At 51.1% G+C, this 13,590-nt stretch overlaps 7 protein-coding genes across 7 annotated transcripts; 3 read left to right on the plus strand and 4 right to left on the minus strand.

Moving 5' to 3' along the window:
- Positions 1 to 45: 45 nt before the first annotated feature.
- On the plus strand, positions 46 to 832 carry EURHEDRAFT_465288 (putative vesicle transport v-SNARE protein Gos1; the record flags this gene model as incomplete). Its single annotated transcript, XM_040785015.1, has 3 exons — positions 46 to 111; positions 163 to 276; positions 329 to 832. The coding sequence occupies 3 exons, from the start codon at positions 46 to 48 to the stop codon at positions 830 to 832; spliced, it is 684 nt and encodes a 227-aa protein (XP_040634869.1).
- A 165-nt stretch (positions 833 to 997) lies between these two features.
- Positions 998 to 2,137, minus strand: EURHEDRAFT_518540 (mitochondrial ATPase complex subunit ATP10; the record flags this gene model as incomplete). Its single annotated transcript, XM_040786692.1, has 2 exons — positions 998 to 1,679; positions 1,740 to 2,137. The coding sequence occupies 2 exons, from the start codon at positions 2,135 to 2,137 to the stop codon at positions 998 to 1,000; spliced, it is 1,080 nt and encodes a 359-aa protein (XP_040634870.1).
- Positions 2,138 to 2,363: 226 nt separating this feature from the next.
- EURHEDRAFT_416625 (DNA-directed DNA polymerase IV) lies at positions 2,364 to 4,801 on the plus strand. The gene is made up of 3 exons (XM_040783008.1): positions 2,364 to 2,819; positions 2,879 to 3,420; positions 3,470 to 4,801. The coding sequence occupies exons 1-3, from the start codon at positions 2,393 to 2,395 to the stop codon at positions 4,628 to 4,630; spliced, it is 2,130 nt and encodes a 709-aa protein (XP_040634871.1). The 5' UTR covers positions 2,364 to 2,392; the 3' UTR covers positions 4,631 to 4,801.
- An 834-nt stretch (positions 4,802 to 5,635) lies between these two features.
- On the plus strand, positions 5,636 to 8,131 carry EURHEDRAFT_465313 (uncharacterized protein; the record flags this gene model as incomplete). Its single annotated transcript, XM_040785017.1, has 6 exons — positions 5,636 to 6,197; positions 6,261 to 6,772; positions 6,821 to 6,932; positions 6,983 to 7,347; positions 7,395 to 7,974; positions 8,022 to 8,131. 6 exons carry the CDS (start codon positions 5,636 to 5,638, stop codon positions 8,129 to 8,131), a joined length of 2,241 nt encoding a protein of 746 aa, XP_040634872.1.
- Positions 8,132 to 8,204: 73 nt separating this feature from the next.
- Positions 8,205 to 9,342, minus strand: EURHEDRAFT_248629 (uncharacterized protein). The gene is made up of 2 exons (XM_040778097.1): positions 9,052 to 9,342; positions 8,205 to 8,954 (listed from the first exon to the last, which is right to left on the minus strand). Exons 1-2 carry the CDS (start codon positions 9,081 to 9,083, stop codon positions 8,384 to 8,386), a joined length of 603 nt encoding a protein of 200 aa, XP_040634873.1. The 5' UTR covers positions 9,084 to 9,342; the 3' UTR covers positions 8,205 to 8,383.
- Positions 9,343 to 9,369: 27 nt separating this feature from the next.
- On the minus strand, positions 9,370 to 10,254 carry EURHEDRAFT_416628 (uncharacterized protein). The gene is made up of 2 exons (XM_040783009.1): positions 9,840 to 10,254; positions 9,370 to 9,754 (listed from the first exon to the last, which is right to left on the minus strand). The coding sequence occupies exons 1-2, from the start codon at positions 10,034 to 10,036 to the stop codon at positions 9,619 to 9,621; spliced, it is 333 nt and encodes a 110-aa protein (XP_040634874.1). The 5' UTR covers positions 10,037 to 10,254; the 3' UTR covers positions 9,370 to 9,618.
- A 105-nt stretch (positions 10,255 to 10,359) lies between these two features.
- Positions 10,360 to 13,412, minus strand: EURHEDRAFT_508994 (uncharacterized protein). The gene is made up of 3 exons (XM_040785903.1): positions 12,445 to 13,412; positions 11,035 to 12,391; positions 10,360 to 10,985 (listed from the first exon to the last, which is right to left on the minus strand). Exons 1-3 carry the CDS (start codon positions 13,180 to 13,182, stop codon positions 10,531 to 10,533), a joined length of 2,550 nt encoding a protein of 849 aa, XP_040634875.1. The 5' UTR covers positions 13,183 to 13,412; the 3' UTR covers positions 10,360 to 10,530.
- Positions 13,413 to 13,590: the final 178 nt, after the last annotated feature.

A 13,590-nucleotide genomic window follows, 5' to 3' on the forward strand; every position in this document is an offset into this window, starting at 1 on the left:
CCTGCGACTTGAGATACTCTCCTCCTAATTTGATAATCTGAACGTATGGCTTCTTCGACTGGAACCGGGTGGGCTCAGCTACGGCAGCAGGCCCGCTCGCTTGAGACGCAGGTGTGTACAGAATACCACCGATGAGGGATACAGATGCTAATGATGATACAGACAGAAAACCTCTTCCATACATACGCCCAATATGCCTCCATGACCAAACCGCCACCAACCCCTGCAGAGGAAGAACTTCGCCTAGAGTCGCAGCTCAAAGACCTTCTCCAACGAGTACGTTCCGCATGATATACAGAACAAGAATGGACAACTGATGACATGACAGAGAGAGACCCTAATCGCCCAACTGTCCCGCCTTCTCGACTCCGAAGCAACCCTGACCTCCTCCGCCCTCAAACAAAACAACCTAACCCGCCACCGCGAAATCCTTACCGACCACCGCCGCGAACTAAACCGTCTAACCTCCGCCATCGCCGAGACCCGCGACCGCGCAAACCTCCTCTCCAATGTCCGCTCCGACATCGACGCCTACCGCGCCTCCAACCCCGCCGCCGCAGAGGCGGATTACATGCTTGAGGAACGGGGGCGGATCGACCAGAGCCATAGCGTAATGGATGGAGTGTTGAGTCAGGCGTATGCGATTAATGAGAATTTCGGGTTGCAGAGGGAGACGCTGGCGAGTGTTAATCGGAGGATTGTGGGAGCTGCGAGTAAGGTTCCTGGGGTGAATCATTTGATTGGGAAGATTGGGTCGAAGAGGAGGAGGGATGCGATTATTTTGGGGGCATTTGTTGGGTTTTGTTTCTTGATGTTATTGATTTTTAGATGATTTCCTCCGTCTTTTGCGTTGTGCATTCTGTTGATTGGGATGGGCTTGTTTATATGGGTCAGGCGTTCGAACGGAGTATCTTACTCGAACACATACTTAATAATGCTTTGGATGGAGCGTGGTTTCTCATTATACACATCTATGCTATTGTACATACCAAACTAATTATACGATGACCCTGGGTTTGGCCTTATCTGCGTCCCTCCAAGTCTCTGCCGGCATCTCTGATTCTTTGCTTATTCTCTTCTCCTCAAGTAATCTCTTGACACCATTGTTCAAAGCATCAATCTCCGGTCCCTGAGCAGGGCCACTGCCAGCCCACCGAATGCGACAGTTCTCATCCAAGAGATAGACATACCCAACCTTGCTGTTCATCATCCCAATGCTCTCCTTAATTCCATCGGTAATCCCCTTCCTCACCAGGAAATACCGATCATGCTGCTCCTTCGCAAACTTTCCCCTTATCTGCCACATGAACATCCTCACCAACCACGCCTTAAACCTATTCTCCTCCAAATTAATATCAACCTTCTGCGCAACCTTCACACCTCCCTTCACACCATTCAATATCTTATAAAGTCCCGGGTTGTGCTTTTCACTAGTGAAAGTAGCAACCTGCGTCTCAGCCCAGACACTCGAAAACACATTCACAACGGAGATCCGGCCGCTGAAGAGCGAAGTCGTGTTCTGCGGCTGTTTGGGAGAGGCGAGCGTAATGCCAAACATGTTGGGGAAGTAGAGGGCTTTATCGCGTTTAAAGAGACGGATGTTCGAGAGGAAGGTTTTGCCTTCATGGTAACGCATGTTGGTCCATTCACGGAAGTAGGGCTTTGCGACTTGCTTTGTCCTGTACGTCACTAGCATTAGTCCGTGTCATTTGTGACCGGGGGAAAGAGGTGAGGCATACAATTCCTTCCGCCGCTCAATATGTCTATCGTAGCTGACAAAGTCATCTCGTCTTTGTCGGAGGGATCGTTCGTCAAGGCCGGTGTTTTGGCCTTCTTGGGGTGGGATCACGGAACCGATTGGGCGGTCCAGGGCGCGGGGTGCGTTTTGCTGTTCATTTGGTTTGTTCGGTTGCAATTGGGATGGGTTTTGATTGAATTGGACTCGATTCGAGGAGTTTGAGGGAGTAGATGTCGGCTCGTCTTCTTTCTGACTCGGAGTCGAGTAGTAACGTAGCGATGACCTCGAACGGAGAAGAGCAGCGGTGGTAGGATTGCGGAATTGACAGCTGAGACAGCGGCCCCCTTGCAAAAGGGAATATCCTGCCGAGGACGAGAGAGATATCGAGCGCTTCCACATATTGACCGGAGTGATTGACGACCTCCCCGCTGGTCCTTCCGCGATGTTTTCAACTCCGACGTTATCACCTATCAGCGTGGTCTCGTGACTTCGCGCCGTTCCATGGTTTTTCCCCCGGCCCTGACCGTGGTACATTAAGACGTTCACAACTCGACCACATTTTACATTACCGTTATTCATTTTCTAGGCAGCAGGCTGCACAAGATTATCCATGGCTGACCAAATCTTACTGTCGAACTCCAGACAACCCAGAAAATGGGGGAAGCGACGACTAAAAATATTCATAAAGAGACTTTCTTCAAAGGACTCGAGTTGAATGATTTGACAGATAACGATAACGATTGTGGTGGTGATGACTTTGCTCGTCTTATAAGGTTTTCGAGAAGAAGCCCGGAAGTTTTGGATCCTACGCCTTCGTTTATGTCTACTTCTTCGTCGGCTTCGGCGAGTTTGGAACTCTCCTATACGAATACGGTGCCCGAGTCTCCGTCACGGAGTGAAACTGCGTCTAGAGCAGACGAGATGGTGTCCATGGCGAAGAGACCACCATTGCTGAAGAGCACAAAGACAACTGGGACTCTATCCGAGAGGGCACAGGAGGGCCCTCCTTGTAAGAGGAGACGGACCTATGCCGCCAGGACCGTACCGGAACAGCAGCAGATCTTCAAGGGTCTTGTATTCTGTTAGTTGCCTCCCATTTCCATGTGTTGGATGAGGAGTTAAGGACTAACCTGCGTCTAGTCTTCTTCCCCAACAGCGATGTCTCGCCCGTGCGACGTCTGCGAATCCAGCGCGTACAGGAATACGGTGCCAATTGGGCTAGGTCGTGGGGAGACAATGTGACCCATGTGATTGTCGATAAGGGATTGAAGTATGAGGATCTCGTACGTCATATGAAGCTGGACACTTTTCCGAGTACAATCGCCCTGGTAGATGAAGGCTATCCTGCTGAGTGTCTCAAGTTTCGATGTTTGCTTAATCCTGCGCAATCGCGGTTTCGTGTCAGTGGGCTCCTGACACCTTCTGTGGTTAAGGAGTCGTCTATTAAAGTTAAGGAATCACTGCCTGATTCTCTACCTCTGAAGCCGCCAAAGGGGCAGCTGCAATATACTCCGACAGAGTCAGAGCAGATGTCGAGTGGCCAGGATAATCGATCAGTTCAGGGACCAGTCCAGCGACAGCAACTCGAGCCAGAGCCTTTCCGCGCGCATGAAGAATGTCCTGCTCGTGAACGCGATGCCCTAGATGATATCATCGAGGAAACCAAAGTCACGAAAGACCTAGTGAGTTGACTGGTTATTACCTTCATGATGCTTTAGCTGACTATAACAGCCTTTGGACGAGTTAGAACCTGGAGAGGAAGATACAAGTACAGCAGATTTAGAGTCCGACTCTGAAACAGGAGGGAAAAAAGGGAAATTCGTGCAAAAGCGCGACCTAGTGGTTGAATCATGGCAGCAACGATTTGCATGCATGCAGAAACATGAGATGAATTTGGATTCCAAGAGCCCTAACAGCCGAACGATCGAGGTTTTGCAGCAAATGCTCGATTACTACGAGAGAACTGCAGATCATTGGCGAGTGATTGCCTATCGCAAGGCCATTAGTGCTCTTCGTAGACAACCCAAGAGGATCGTAACACGGACACAAGCTAGGGTGATTACGGGAATTGGGCCACGTCTGGCAGACAAGGTCGAGGAGATTGTTTTAACGAACCGGTTACGTCGCTTAGAGAATGCCAACTGTTCACCGGAGGACCTGATTCTCCAGAAGTTTCTGGGAGTATATGGCGCCGGCGTCTCTCAAGCATCTCGATGGGTCGCTGAAGGGTACAAAACACTTAATGACTTGAAAACGAAAGCGACCCTGACCAAGTCGCAACGGATTGGAGTCGATCACTATGACGATTTCGCGCAACGTATTCCACGGAAAGAAGTGGAAGCACATTGTGCCATTGTCCAAAAAGCCATACACAAGGCCGATCCCAATATGCAAGCCATAATCAGTGGATCATACCGACGAGGGGCCGCCAGCTCGGGAGACATCGACATGCTAATCACTAAACCCGACGCAACCATTGAGCAGATTCGCACCCTAATGATGGAAGTCGTAGTCCTGAACCTATTCCAGCAGGGATTTCTTCAAGCCAGCTTAGCTAGCACGTCCCGTGGGGATGGATCTAAATGGCACGGAGCGTCCGCACTACCCGGCAGCCCGATTTGGCGACGGATCGATCTGCTCTTCGTGCCTGGATCCCAGATCGGAGCGGCGCTAATCTACTTCACGGGCAACGACATATTTAACCGCAGCATGCGTCTCTTAGCTAGTAAGAAGGGCATGCATCTTAGTCAACGAGGGCTCTATGCGGACGTTTTGCGTGGAGAGCAGCGGAAGAAGTTGGCAGAGGGACGTTTGATCGAGGGACGAGATGAACGACGCATCTTTGAGCTGTTGGGCGTGCCTTGGCGGCCTCCTGAGCATCGTATTTGCTGAAATCTTTATTCTGGAGACGTGGGGCGTGATGTGAGCCTGCTATTGCTAGATCTAGAATCGCTAATGCATGATATTTGTTCGGTGACGGGAGTGCAGATGGATCTGGAGATGTGTATCCATACAGACGAGAGGAAGCCCGCAATGCACACTATTACTATAGAAAAAGGAAACCCTTAGAAAGGGTAAAACTGAATCATTAAAAAATTGATGAAAATTATTTTGTTATCGTGTAAAGTGGATTGCAGTGGAAGAGCGGTCTCTTGCCTATTGTAGCGATAGCTGAGTAGTAAGAGCTGTAGTACAGTCGAGCTCGTCACTGGAATTCTCTCCTTCCTTCTTCTCTCATCTTCGTCTTCGCCATCAACACCCGCCATCTTCCATCCTTCTCTCATCCATCAACCGTATACTCTTCGTATATTTTCATCTCTGGTAAATCTCGACTCTGACCGATCTCATCACCGCCTTTTGTGCGGTGAAGCCATCGCAGCAAGCCGCCTTTGCCTTGTTTCCAGACCGCCCACTGTCGGCGTGTTTTTGCCATCCTTCGACGTAACGGGCGTTCGTCTCACATTTCGCGGTGACCAAAAGTTCAGCTACTGTTGTGTTTTGGAGTGGTCTTTTTTGTTCTCGACGTTGATTGATAAGGAAATTGATCCCAGCAAAGAATTGCGCAAGTGGTGCGTTTTCCTCGCCGTGTGGCTGCCACACCCTTTTTTGCCATCGAGTTTCGACCACCCACACCCCTCTATCAATTCCGGTCTTGATTCTTGCGGCAGTATTATTGATTCTGCCACGATCCCTACAAAAACTATACTAACCCTAGGTTTGTTGGTAGGGTTGCTTTGGAGTCTGCTACTTGACTCTCTGTTTTCTCGTGGTTTCGCTTTGCGCATTACGTGTTAGTTCCTCGATTTCGCACAAACACCACAATAATAATAATACAACAACACGACGCCACAACCCTCTCCCATCGCAACCATAGACGCCTCGACTAAAACACCCGCAATGGGTCGCAAACCAAACCAGCTCATTCTCGAGTTCTTCATTCGCGGCCAGAAGCTCGAGGATGCCAGTAATCGCTACCAACACACCTGCAAGGCCTGCGGCGAGAAATTCCCCAAAGGTCGCATCGATAGCTTAACCAACCATCTGGTCAAGAAATGCCAGGCCATTCCCCTCCGTGACCGCCAACGCGTCCTGCTACGACTCCATGAACTTCCCGACCTGGCCGACGGCGATCTAAACAAAGATCCGAACCTTGCAAGGGCGGCAAAAGGCAAAGGTGTCGATGATCTGCCTTTTACCACTCGTCAGAACTTTGATGGTTTGAACGTTTTGGCCGAGGCGTCGAGACAGGTGGGCGCGTCCGATACCGGTAAACGGGGTCAGGGGGGTAACAATGGTAACAATGGTGGGAACAACAATGGCAACAGCAATGGGACTCCCGCGTACACCCAGTCCACTGTCGGGGGTAAGACTGTTGTCGTCGACCCAGCGCTCGAGGCAGAAGGCTTCCAGGGTAATCCGATCCAGCCGGATAATCTTGAAGAAGACATCAAGCCACAAAGTAAGTTGGCTAGTTGATTGTCGCGTCTGCATTGTGGACTTGATTAACAAACAACAGTCCCAGACTCTCCTCAACCCAGCACGTCCGGTATCCCCGCTCTTCCGAATACCTCGCAAGATCAAACCTCGTCCGCATCTCCTCAGTTGGAGGCATCATTGACACCTGATCCTGGAGCGAACGCTCGCCAGTCGCAACTCTCGATGATTGCCGCATCGGCCAGTGAGATGGTCCCACAAGGCTTGTCGTTGGACCACGATGGTACAGGTCTTGGAGAGGGTCTATCAAGACTGGCGCCTTGGAACCAACAGCTCTCTACCCATGAACAGCTCCTCTTCGAAAGTCTCCAAGAACACGATCCCTCGTTGACCGCTGCCACGCAACGGGCCGCTACTTTCCCTCGTCCGATTGCTATGAATCCGAACTCCCAGGCCAAGGGGTTTGTTAATGAGTTCGGTAACTCGACCAAGCCGTCAAAACCCAAGGTGCGCGGACGGTTCTCTGCGGCTCGTCGTAGGGAGGTTCAGGAAGTTAGGAAACGGGGTGCATGCATTCGTTGTCGTATGCTTAAGAAGCCGGTATGTTCATTCCGATGTGAGTATTAGGGTCGATATTGACTTGTTCAGTGCTCCGGTGACAGCCCGTGTACGACCTGCGCCAGCGTTGAAAGTGCGCGTCTTTGGAAGCATCCGTGTATCAGGACACGTATTGCTGAAGAATTTGAACTCTACAACGCAAGTACGTTCCCCTATTTTCTCTCTCTTTGAGACATTAGCTGACTGCCATAGACCTGCACGCAACGCTTGCCTACCATGATGTGAGCAGTATCAGAAACCAAGTCAAGTTCGAACACTATGCTGGTCGCATCGAAGTGACGCATTTCGAAGAGAGCATGATCTTTGTCACATTCAGCGGTCTCCAAGGGCACAAGCCATCCGTGTCAGCATTGGACCCGCAGCTTCAAGGCCTTGGGGAAGACCAATTCCAGGGGCCTTTGCATGAGTTGCATCTGCTCGACAGCGATGCAGATGATCTGCCGGGCAAGCTTGAAATGTACATTAAAAAGACTGCTCCATTCTTTTACGAGCGAGAAGCATCCGACTTTATGAAGCCTACTCTACTGCTGGCCTCAGAGTTGAGCCAAGTGAAGAAGGTTTGTCGAGATTCCTCGGTAAGAAACACAGAATCTGACCTTTATAGGACACTCTCCTGGAACGCGTGCTTGAGCTCTGGGTTGCAACACACATCCTGGTCGATTCTGAACTCCGTTGGAAAACATACTGTAACCCCACTCTGCCGCCGACCTCGATGCACTCTCTTGCACAGCCCTCCGATGACGGGCGTATGCCGATTGATGAGATCACAAACCCAGAATCTTATTCCCTTCTATGCAGCCAGCTGCGGGCAGCGACAGAGAAGCGTGCTTCGCAACTCAGCAAGTCTGTCATGAACGATCTTGAACGCAGACTCCTTCAGCGCCAGCAAAGCGGCTGGTTCGAAACTTTCCTGGTGGCCCTTATCCTTTTGAACTGCGTGGAGCGGGCATGCTGGCTCTTCCGTTCCTGGGACGATGACACCTTTACGCAACGCTGGCCATTGGACAAGCGTCCTCCATACTATTCCAACCAAGGCGACCGCTTCTCGGACATTCTGCACATGTTGCTCAAGATGCGCAGCCTGCCGCCAAAGGCCACTCCACGACCGGAAACGGGATTTTTGAAGGCGGTGGACGGTAGTGATGAGAATGCTGTGAGATGGTTTGAGATGGTTCAGGTGTCTCGTAAGTCACCTCTTCCTCGTTTATCGCAGCGAATGCTGACCTTTTAGCCATCTACCTTGAACAACGACAAGCTGCCATGTTCGATCCGAATGACTCGCGGTCATTTGATTTGCGGTATGGGGCGAAATTGCTGCCGCCGGCTAATATTTATGCATAATGTCGCTACTTTTTAGCTAATAGCTAAGGAAAACTGAATGATCCATATGATCTATGGTTATGATTATCAGCGGAATAGCACTTTCTTTCTCTTTATATGGTTCTTTTAGGAATGATCAGGAAGGTCGTTGTCTTTTTCCTGGTGGTTTTTCATTTACGCTGCTGCTATAATAATATCCAAACTGTATTCACTTGCCATTCATCTATTACTATCTGCTAGACATCATACCACAGAGTACAGCACACAGAGGTACTACCAACCACCACCTCCCTTGGAACTACCAGGCGTACCACCAGAACTTCCCCAAGCACCTCCCCCAGCACCAGTACTAGCTCCTCCCACCTCTGACGGACTCTTCGCCCAATCGCGCACATCCCAATCAGAAGTCCCGCTAACAGCGCGTCCACGTCCGCCTCCGTTACCATTACCATTGCCATTCGGGGTATTCGCATTCACCATGCCAGCAGGCCACTCGTGGTTCTTGAATTCAGATCCAGCGTTATTGCTGCTGTTATCCTTCACGGGGCTACTGGGAGGAACGCCCCAGGCATCATTGCTGGCGCTGTTGTTGTTATCATTCGAAGAATTGTTATTGTCTCCCCAAGCCGAACCCGAGTTCCCATTCTGGTCATTGCTGTTGTTATTGTTCGTGTCGTTGTTGTTATCACCCCAACCACCCGAGTTTGACTTCTGGTCATCGGGTTTATCACCCCACGGCGAGGAAGAGTCGTTATCATCTGATTTAGCCTTGGGAGGGGGACGCTTCTCGAGAATCACGTAGAAGTGGCGGAAGTCGTTTGCCGTCCAGCTCATTAGGTATTCACTACCATCGTCACCTTGCCCATTAGCACAACTTATCCAAGTTTATTACTAGTATAGAATGGTCGAACGCAGCGCAAACCAAATCCAACGAAACTTACAACCCCCCAAAAACATCCTGATTCGCACGCATCGCCTCTGTAACAGCGACGAGGAGCAACGGCGCGACGACGAGGGTTTTGCCCTGCGTTTGGGAGATGAGTAGCGGGGAGGTTGCGGAGATTGGAAGGCCCGTTTCGTTGAGGAGGTGGAAGAGATCGGGGGATTCTTTGCGGAAGATTAGGAGGAGGGTTTGGGGTTGGGTTTGTTCCTGTGAGGGTTAGTTCGTGAGATGGGATGGGGTGGTGTGGACTTACGGTCATTTTGGCTGTGTAGAGTACTTTTGACCTGAGGATAAGGATGTAGGAGAAGAGAGGGGGGGAAGAAGCCGAGGGGTATTTGTGGGAGGTACTAAAAGTAGGGCTGTGAATATCAAGTCTAACAAATCGAACAAACAAACACATCCCATTAGGTCATTACCATTAACCATGCATATCCATTAACCAAACAAGCAAATAAACAATCATCATCGTCGTCGTCATCATATGTATACAAGTGTATCAACTGCAGAATACAACAAAGAAGTAGACGTAAACAATACCCAGCGCAAAGAGCCAAAGTAAAAGATATCAACCCGCCAACGAAGCCACCGAATCCCTCGGTCCACCACTGCTATTCAATGCATCCCTCACCTGCTCCAGCACAACGGCGTAGTATTTTCCTTCTTCCGAGACATCGTGGTATGGACCTGCGGATATAATCGCCCTACATCGTTCATTTATTAGCACCCCGCTATACTCCCGCGTATAAACCAACGCAACGCAATCTACACACAGGGGCAAAAACGTACCACCCCTTGAACTTCGGCTGGTTGAAAATCTCCGTAAACGCGCGCAGAATTCGCAGTGGCAGTTCGAGGATCGAAGGGAGTTCAGGACCAGGGCCGCAGATCGGGAGACCAAGTTTGTTGACGGGGAGGTAGATGAGTTCGGAGGGGTTCTGGGGGTTGCGGGCTTCTTGGAAGATGAGGAGGCGGCGGGATGTCATTTTGTTGGTTTTTTGTTGCGAAAGGTTTGGTTTGTTGGAGGATGGTGGAGGGGTTGTGTTTGCGTTGCGTTGCGTTGCGGTTCGATAGGTAGGTGGAGTCGGCGCTGTGCAGATTCAATGTTTGTCCAATCGATAGGATCAATTATTCAGGCGCATGGAGTCGGTATGCGCCCGCTTATCTAGACAAAGGAAGAGCAACAATGCGTAGATGCGATGCGATGCCGAAGATGATTAGGGGCGCGTGTGTTCGCGTGTCGCGTCTAATCCACGTGTGGTGGGGTGATCGGCTTACCGATTTTAGTATTATCACTACTACTATTCCAGAAGAACTGTAAACTCGACATCGTATATATCGATTACATCAGTAGACATTACGTCTTATATATATGTATACCAACGTCCAAAGACATCAAAAGGGTATCATCAATCAATCCAACCAACCAACATCAACAACAACAACCAAACCAAACCAAAAAAAATATTCCAAAACAAAGTTAAGCATCCAACTCCCCATCCAAAACCCTCCTCGCTGCATCCAATCGCCTCCTCAACACCCTAACTGCCTTCTCGTCTGGCTCCGGCCCCGTCGTGATACTCTGCAAGTCCATACACACGTTCCCCAGACTCTGGAACAGATGTTCCAGTAACCGTTCATCATCATTGTTCAACCCCGTGTTCGGCTCTATAGGCGAGTAGGGACTGCTCGAGGCTGCGCGTACCGTCGATACAAGTGACGAGGCGAGGGCGGTTGGGGTCGCGGACCCCGTGGTGTCGGAGCGCGGGGGTGGTGGCTCCAGGGAACCGGTTGAGGTGGGGATGTGACCGTTGATGCGGCCAGGGGGTTCGCGGCGGGTGGCTTTGGGGGTGCCCATTTCTTCCTCGGGGAAGGATTCGGCGTCAATGGGGATGTCTTCGTCGCTGGGGGAGTAGTGGTGGCGGGCGCGGAGTTCTGCGAAAAATTAGCTGGCGGTCAATTTGAGATTGTTAAAGAGGCTTACCATCGTTGAACTTCCGGTCCCAGTATAGAACACCATTGAAATCACCCTCCTCTGCGGCAGTAGCAAAAGTAGCATCAGTAGACACTGATGCTCCGCTGTTAGCCCGCGAGTGTCGCGTAGAACGATTGTGCACCGGTCGTGTGGTCTCCACAGACGAATTGGAGATGTTGCTCGCGCGACGTAGTTTCGAGCGCGAGTAGTTACCCAGCGCACTATGCAGGATAAAATGCTCGTAATCAAACGCATCCTCGCGCTCCTCGTGAGGTGTCGCATCGGCATTGGAAGTTCCTGGGAAAGGCCCCAAGGCTGGATCGTCCAGGTCGTCATCTAGAGGTTCCCGGAGGATTTCGTTCAACTCCTCCCGGTTGATTTCAGCGTCATCAGAGTCGTCAAATCCACCCTCTTCCGCGTCTTGGTAAAGACTCTCGTTGGAGGGTTGTTCGCTGATCTGGGGGCTTGTATCTATCTTCTTGGGTTCATTTGCGATTACTGGCTCATCGCTCTCAACAGTGCGCGGCGACTGACTCTTAGAACTAGGCGTTTTCTGGCTCACTTCTTGGGCACTCTCGAACGATAAACGAGAACCCCTCGGATTTGGGCTCAAGTGACCGCGCCGGTCCTTATAATCCATAGCATGCGCATACCACGACTCCGCATCTGTGAGAGGACTTGGCGTCCTGAGACTTTGTAGACTGCGACGGCGAAGACCGTCCTCTTGCGCCTTGACCTTCAACGATGAGATTTTGATATGAAGACCCTTCATCTGGTCCTGAAGATCGCGCACTTGGAGCTGCGACTGCGTGCGCGAAGGTGGATCCGCGGGATAGACCGAGTTGAAGTCGTCTATGTTGTTGATCTTGGCCTGGTTTTCTCCGTCTGATACAATACCCAATCCTGCCGGTGATGTCGGTGTGCTCTGCTTCGAACGCGAGCTGTTGCTGTTGGGGGCTGGCGAGCTTCTGTGTTGTTGCATCAATGGTGTAGACGCCCGGTGGGTGAGATATGCCCTTGTTGGTTCATAGCGGAATGACTTGTCGTCTCTCGAGAGGGTGGTCGTTCCCATTGCACTGACGGAGCGGGAGATGCCATTGGCTTCGGTGGCAGAGGTGTTCTGTCCTGACGGGAGGTTGGTCTCGCTAAGTACTCGGGAGTGTCTGTTACCAGCCGCATCTTGGTAGGTGCTGTACATCGGACGAGGACGAAGGGCAGCGGAAGCTTGGCGGTCTGAATTGGATATCGTGCGATATAGCCCGCCTACCGGCTGGCCAAGTCCCAGCTGTGGTGAAGGCGAGGCTGACGCCGACATGGACGGAGATCGCATCGACGAACGGGCTCTGGTAAGGTTTCCCTCCATGAGCTAAATACATCAGTTTCGCGCGCAATACAATTCAACCAGTTTCTTGCACGCACCGTAAGTCTCTTTTTCGCATTATCCAGAATCCTCTCCGCCTCACTGCTCAGAATCACTGACGAGAATTCCTCCCCCGGACCGTCCCCCTCAGCAACCGGGGCAAGCGGCGTACCGCCCCGGCCATTCACATTGTGGTTATTCATATCGTTCACACCCATATGCAGCGAATGCACTTTCCCAGGAACCGCCTTCTGATCTGACCCTTGCCATTGTTGCGCTTGGCCACCATTATTGACCATCTCGCTCTCCTCCCCTGTCCGATTTCGCGTCGCCGGAGAGCCAGCTATCCCCCGCCAATCCTGCCCCGTAGAAGGCGTGTTCACTGGAAATCGACCAGCCCGCGACGATGACCGCGAAGGTGGCACGGACCCCGGCCCATCCTCCTCCCCTATATCCGACAAGCGGTGGCCCGTGTGACGCGAAAAGTTCTTCTTCGAGGATCGAGTATTGCCAGTATTAGCGAGGGGATAGGCGACGCCAATGGAAGACGCGCCGGCAACGGCCAGGTGATTATCATTATTATTATCATTATTCGGATTAAGAGTATTATTATTATTTGTATATCCATAGAACGCCTGCAGATGCGATAGAGAGGGGAGATTGAATGGCGGAGACGGGGTTTGCGATTCGCGCTCGCCTTCGTTCTCAGGCAAGATCATATCGGGGTTCGTCAATGTTGGTGATGGAGGGATCACCGGAGGTTGACGTTGGGCATCGTCAGTCGGTGTAGCCGCCATGGTGCCCGTCGTTTGTCTTCTTCGGTTCGTTTATTTGCTGTCAAACGGAGAGCGGGTTTTTTTCTTTAAGCTGTGCGGGTTGAAGAAAAGGAGAGACGGTCCAATTGCGAAGACGACGGTGAGGGACAAAACGGCGAACGTTAGAATGGAGCCATTGGCATTTATCTATAATTATTAGTGTGAACGGGCTTCCTACTCCCTTTTGAATCGGCATTTGGCGTCTGGCAGCGTTTTAAGCACCCGAAGGGGATATAAATGTATCCCCCTGTTCCTGAAGCTATACCCGTTTTAGAAGGGCGCAACCTTCCATCTCCACGTGACCCCTAACTTTGGCTTATTTGGTGGGGCTGATGCTTCTTATTGGTTGGGTACTGTCCATCTTTATCTTCCCCTTTCGTACTTGATACG

This window comes from Aspergillus ruber (assembly GCF_000600275.1).
Source record: "Aspergillus ruber CBS 135680 unplaced genomic scaffold scaffold00037, whole genome shotgun sequence".
Taxonomy (NCBI): Eukaryota; Fungi; Ascomycota; class Eurotiomycetes; order Eurotiales; family Aspergillaceae; genus Aspergillus; species Aspergillus ruber.

What these genes read in the sequence shown, in the direction of transcription:
- EURHEDRAFT_248629 (XM_040778097.1), bottom strand. Translation starts at nt 9,083, where the DNA reads ATGCGTGCGAATCAGGATGTTTTTGGGGGGTT. An exon ending in CAGGATGTTTTTGGGGGGTT is followed by an intron (nt 8,955 to 9,051) that starts GTAAGTTTCGTT and finishes TGACGATGGTAG; the next exon opens with TGAATACCTAATGAGCTGGA.
- EURHEDRAFT_416625 (XM_040783008.1), top strand. Translation starts at nt 2,393, where the DNA reads ATGGGGGAAGCGACGACTAAAAATATTCATAAAGAGACTTTCTTCAAA. An exon ending in CTTCAAGGGTCTTGTATTCT is followed by an intron (nt 2,820 to 2,878) that starts GTTAGTTGCCTC and finishes ACCTGCGTCTAG; the next exon opens with TCTTCTTCCCCAACAGCGAT. An exon ending in CCAAAGTCACGAAAGACCTA is followed by an intron (nt 3,421 to 3,469) that starts GTGAGTTGACTG and finishes TGACTATAACAG; the next exon opens with CCTTTGGACGAGTTAGAACC.
- EURHEDRAFT_416628 (XM_040783009.1), bottom strand. Translation starts at nt 10,036, where the DNA reads ATGACATCCCGCCGCCTCCTCATCTTCCAAGAAGCCCGCAACCCCCAG. An exon ending in CAGCCGAAGTTCAAGGGGTG is followed by an intron (nt 9,755 to 9,839) that starts GTACGTTTTTGC and finishes TGAACGATGTAG; the next exon opens with GGCGATTATATCCGCAGGTC.
- EURHEDRAFT_508994 (XM_040785903.1), bottom strand. Translation starts at nt 13,182, where the DNA reads ATGGCGGCTACACCGACTGACGATGCCCAACGTCAACCTCCGGTGATC. An exon ending in ATGCGAAAAAGAGACTTACG is followed by an intron (nt 12,392 to 12,444) that starts GTGCGTGCAAGA and finishes TGATGTATTTAG; the next exon opens with CTCATGGAGGGAAACCTTAC. An exon ending in GGACCGGAAGTTCAACGATG is followed by an intron (nt 10,986 to 11,034) that starts GTAAGCCTCTTT and finishes AATTTTTCGCAG; the next exon opens with AACTCCGCGCCCGCCACCAC.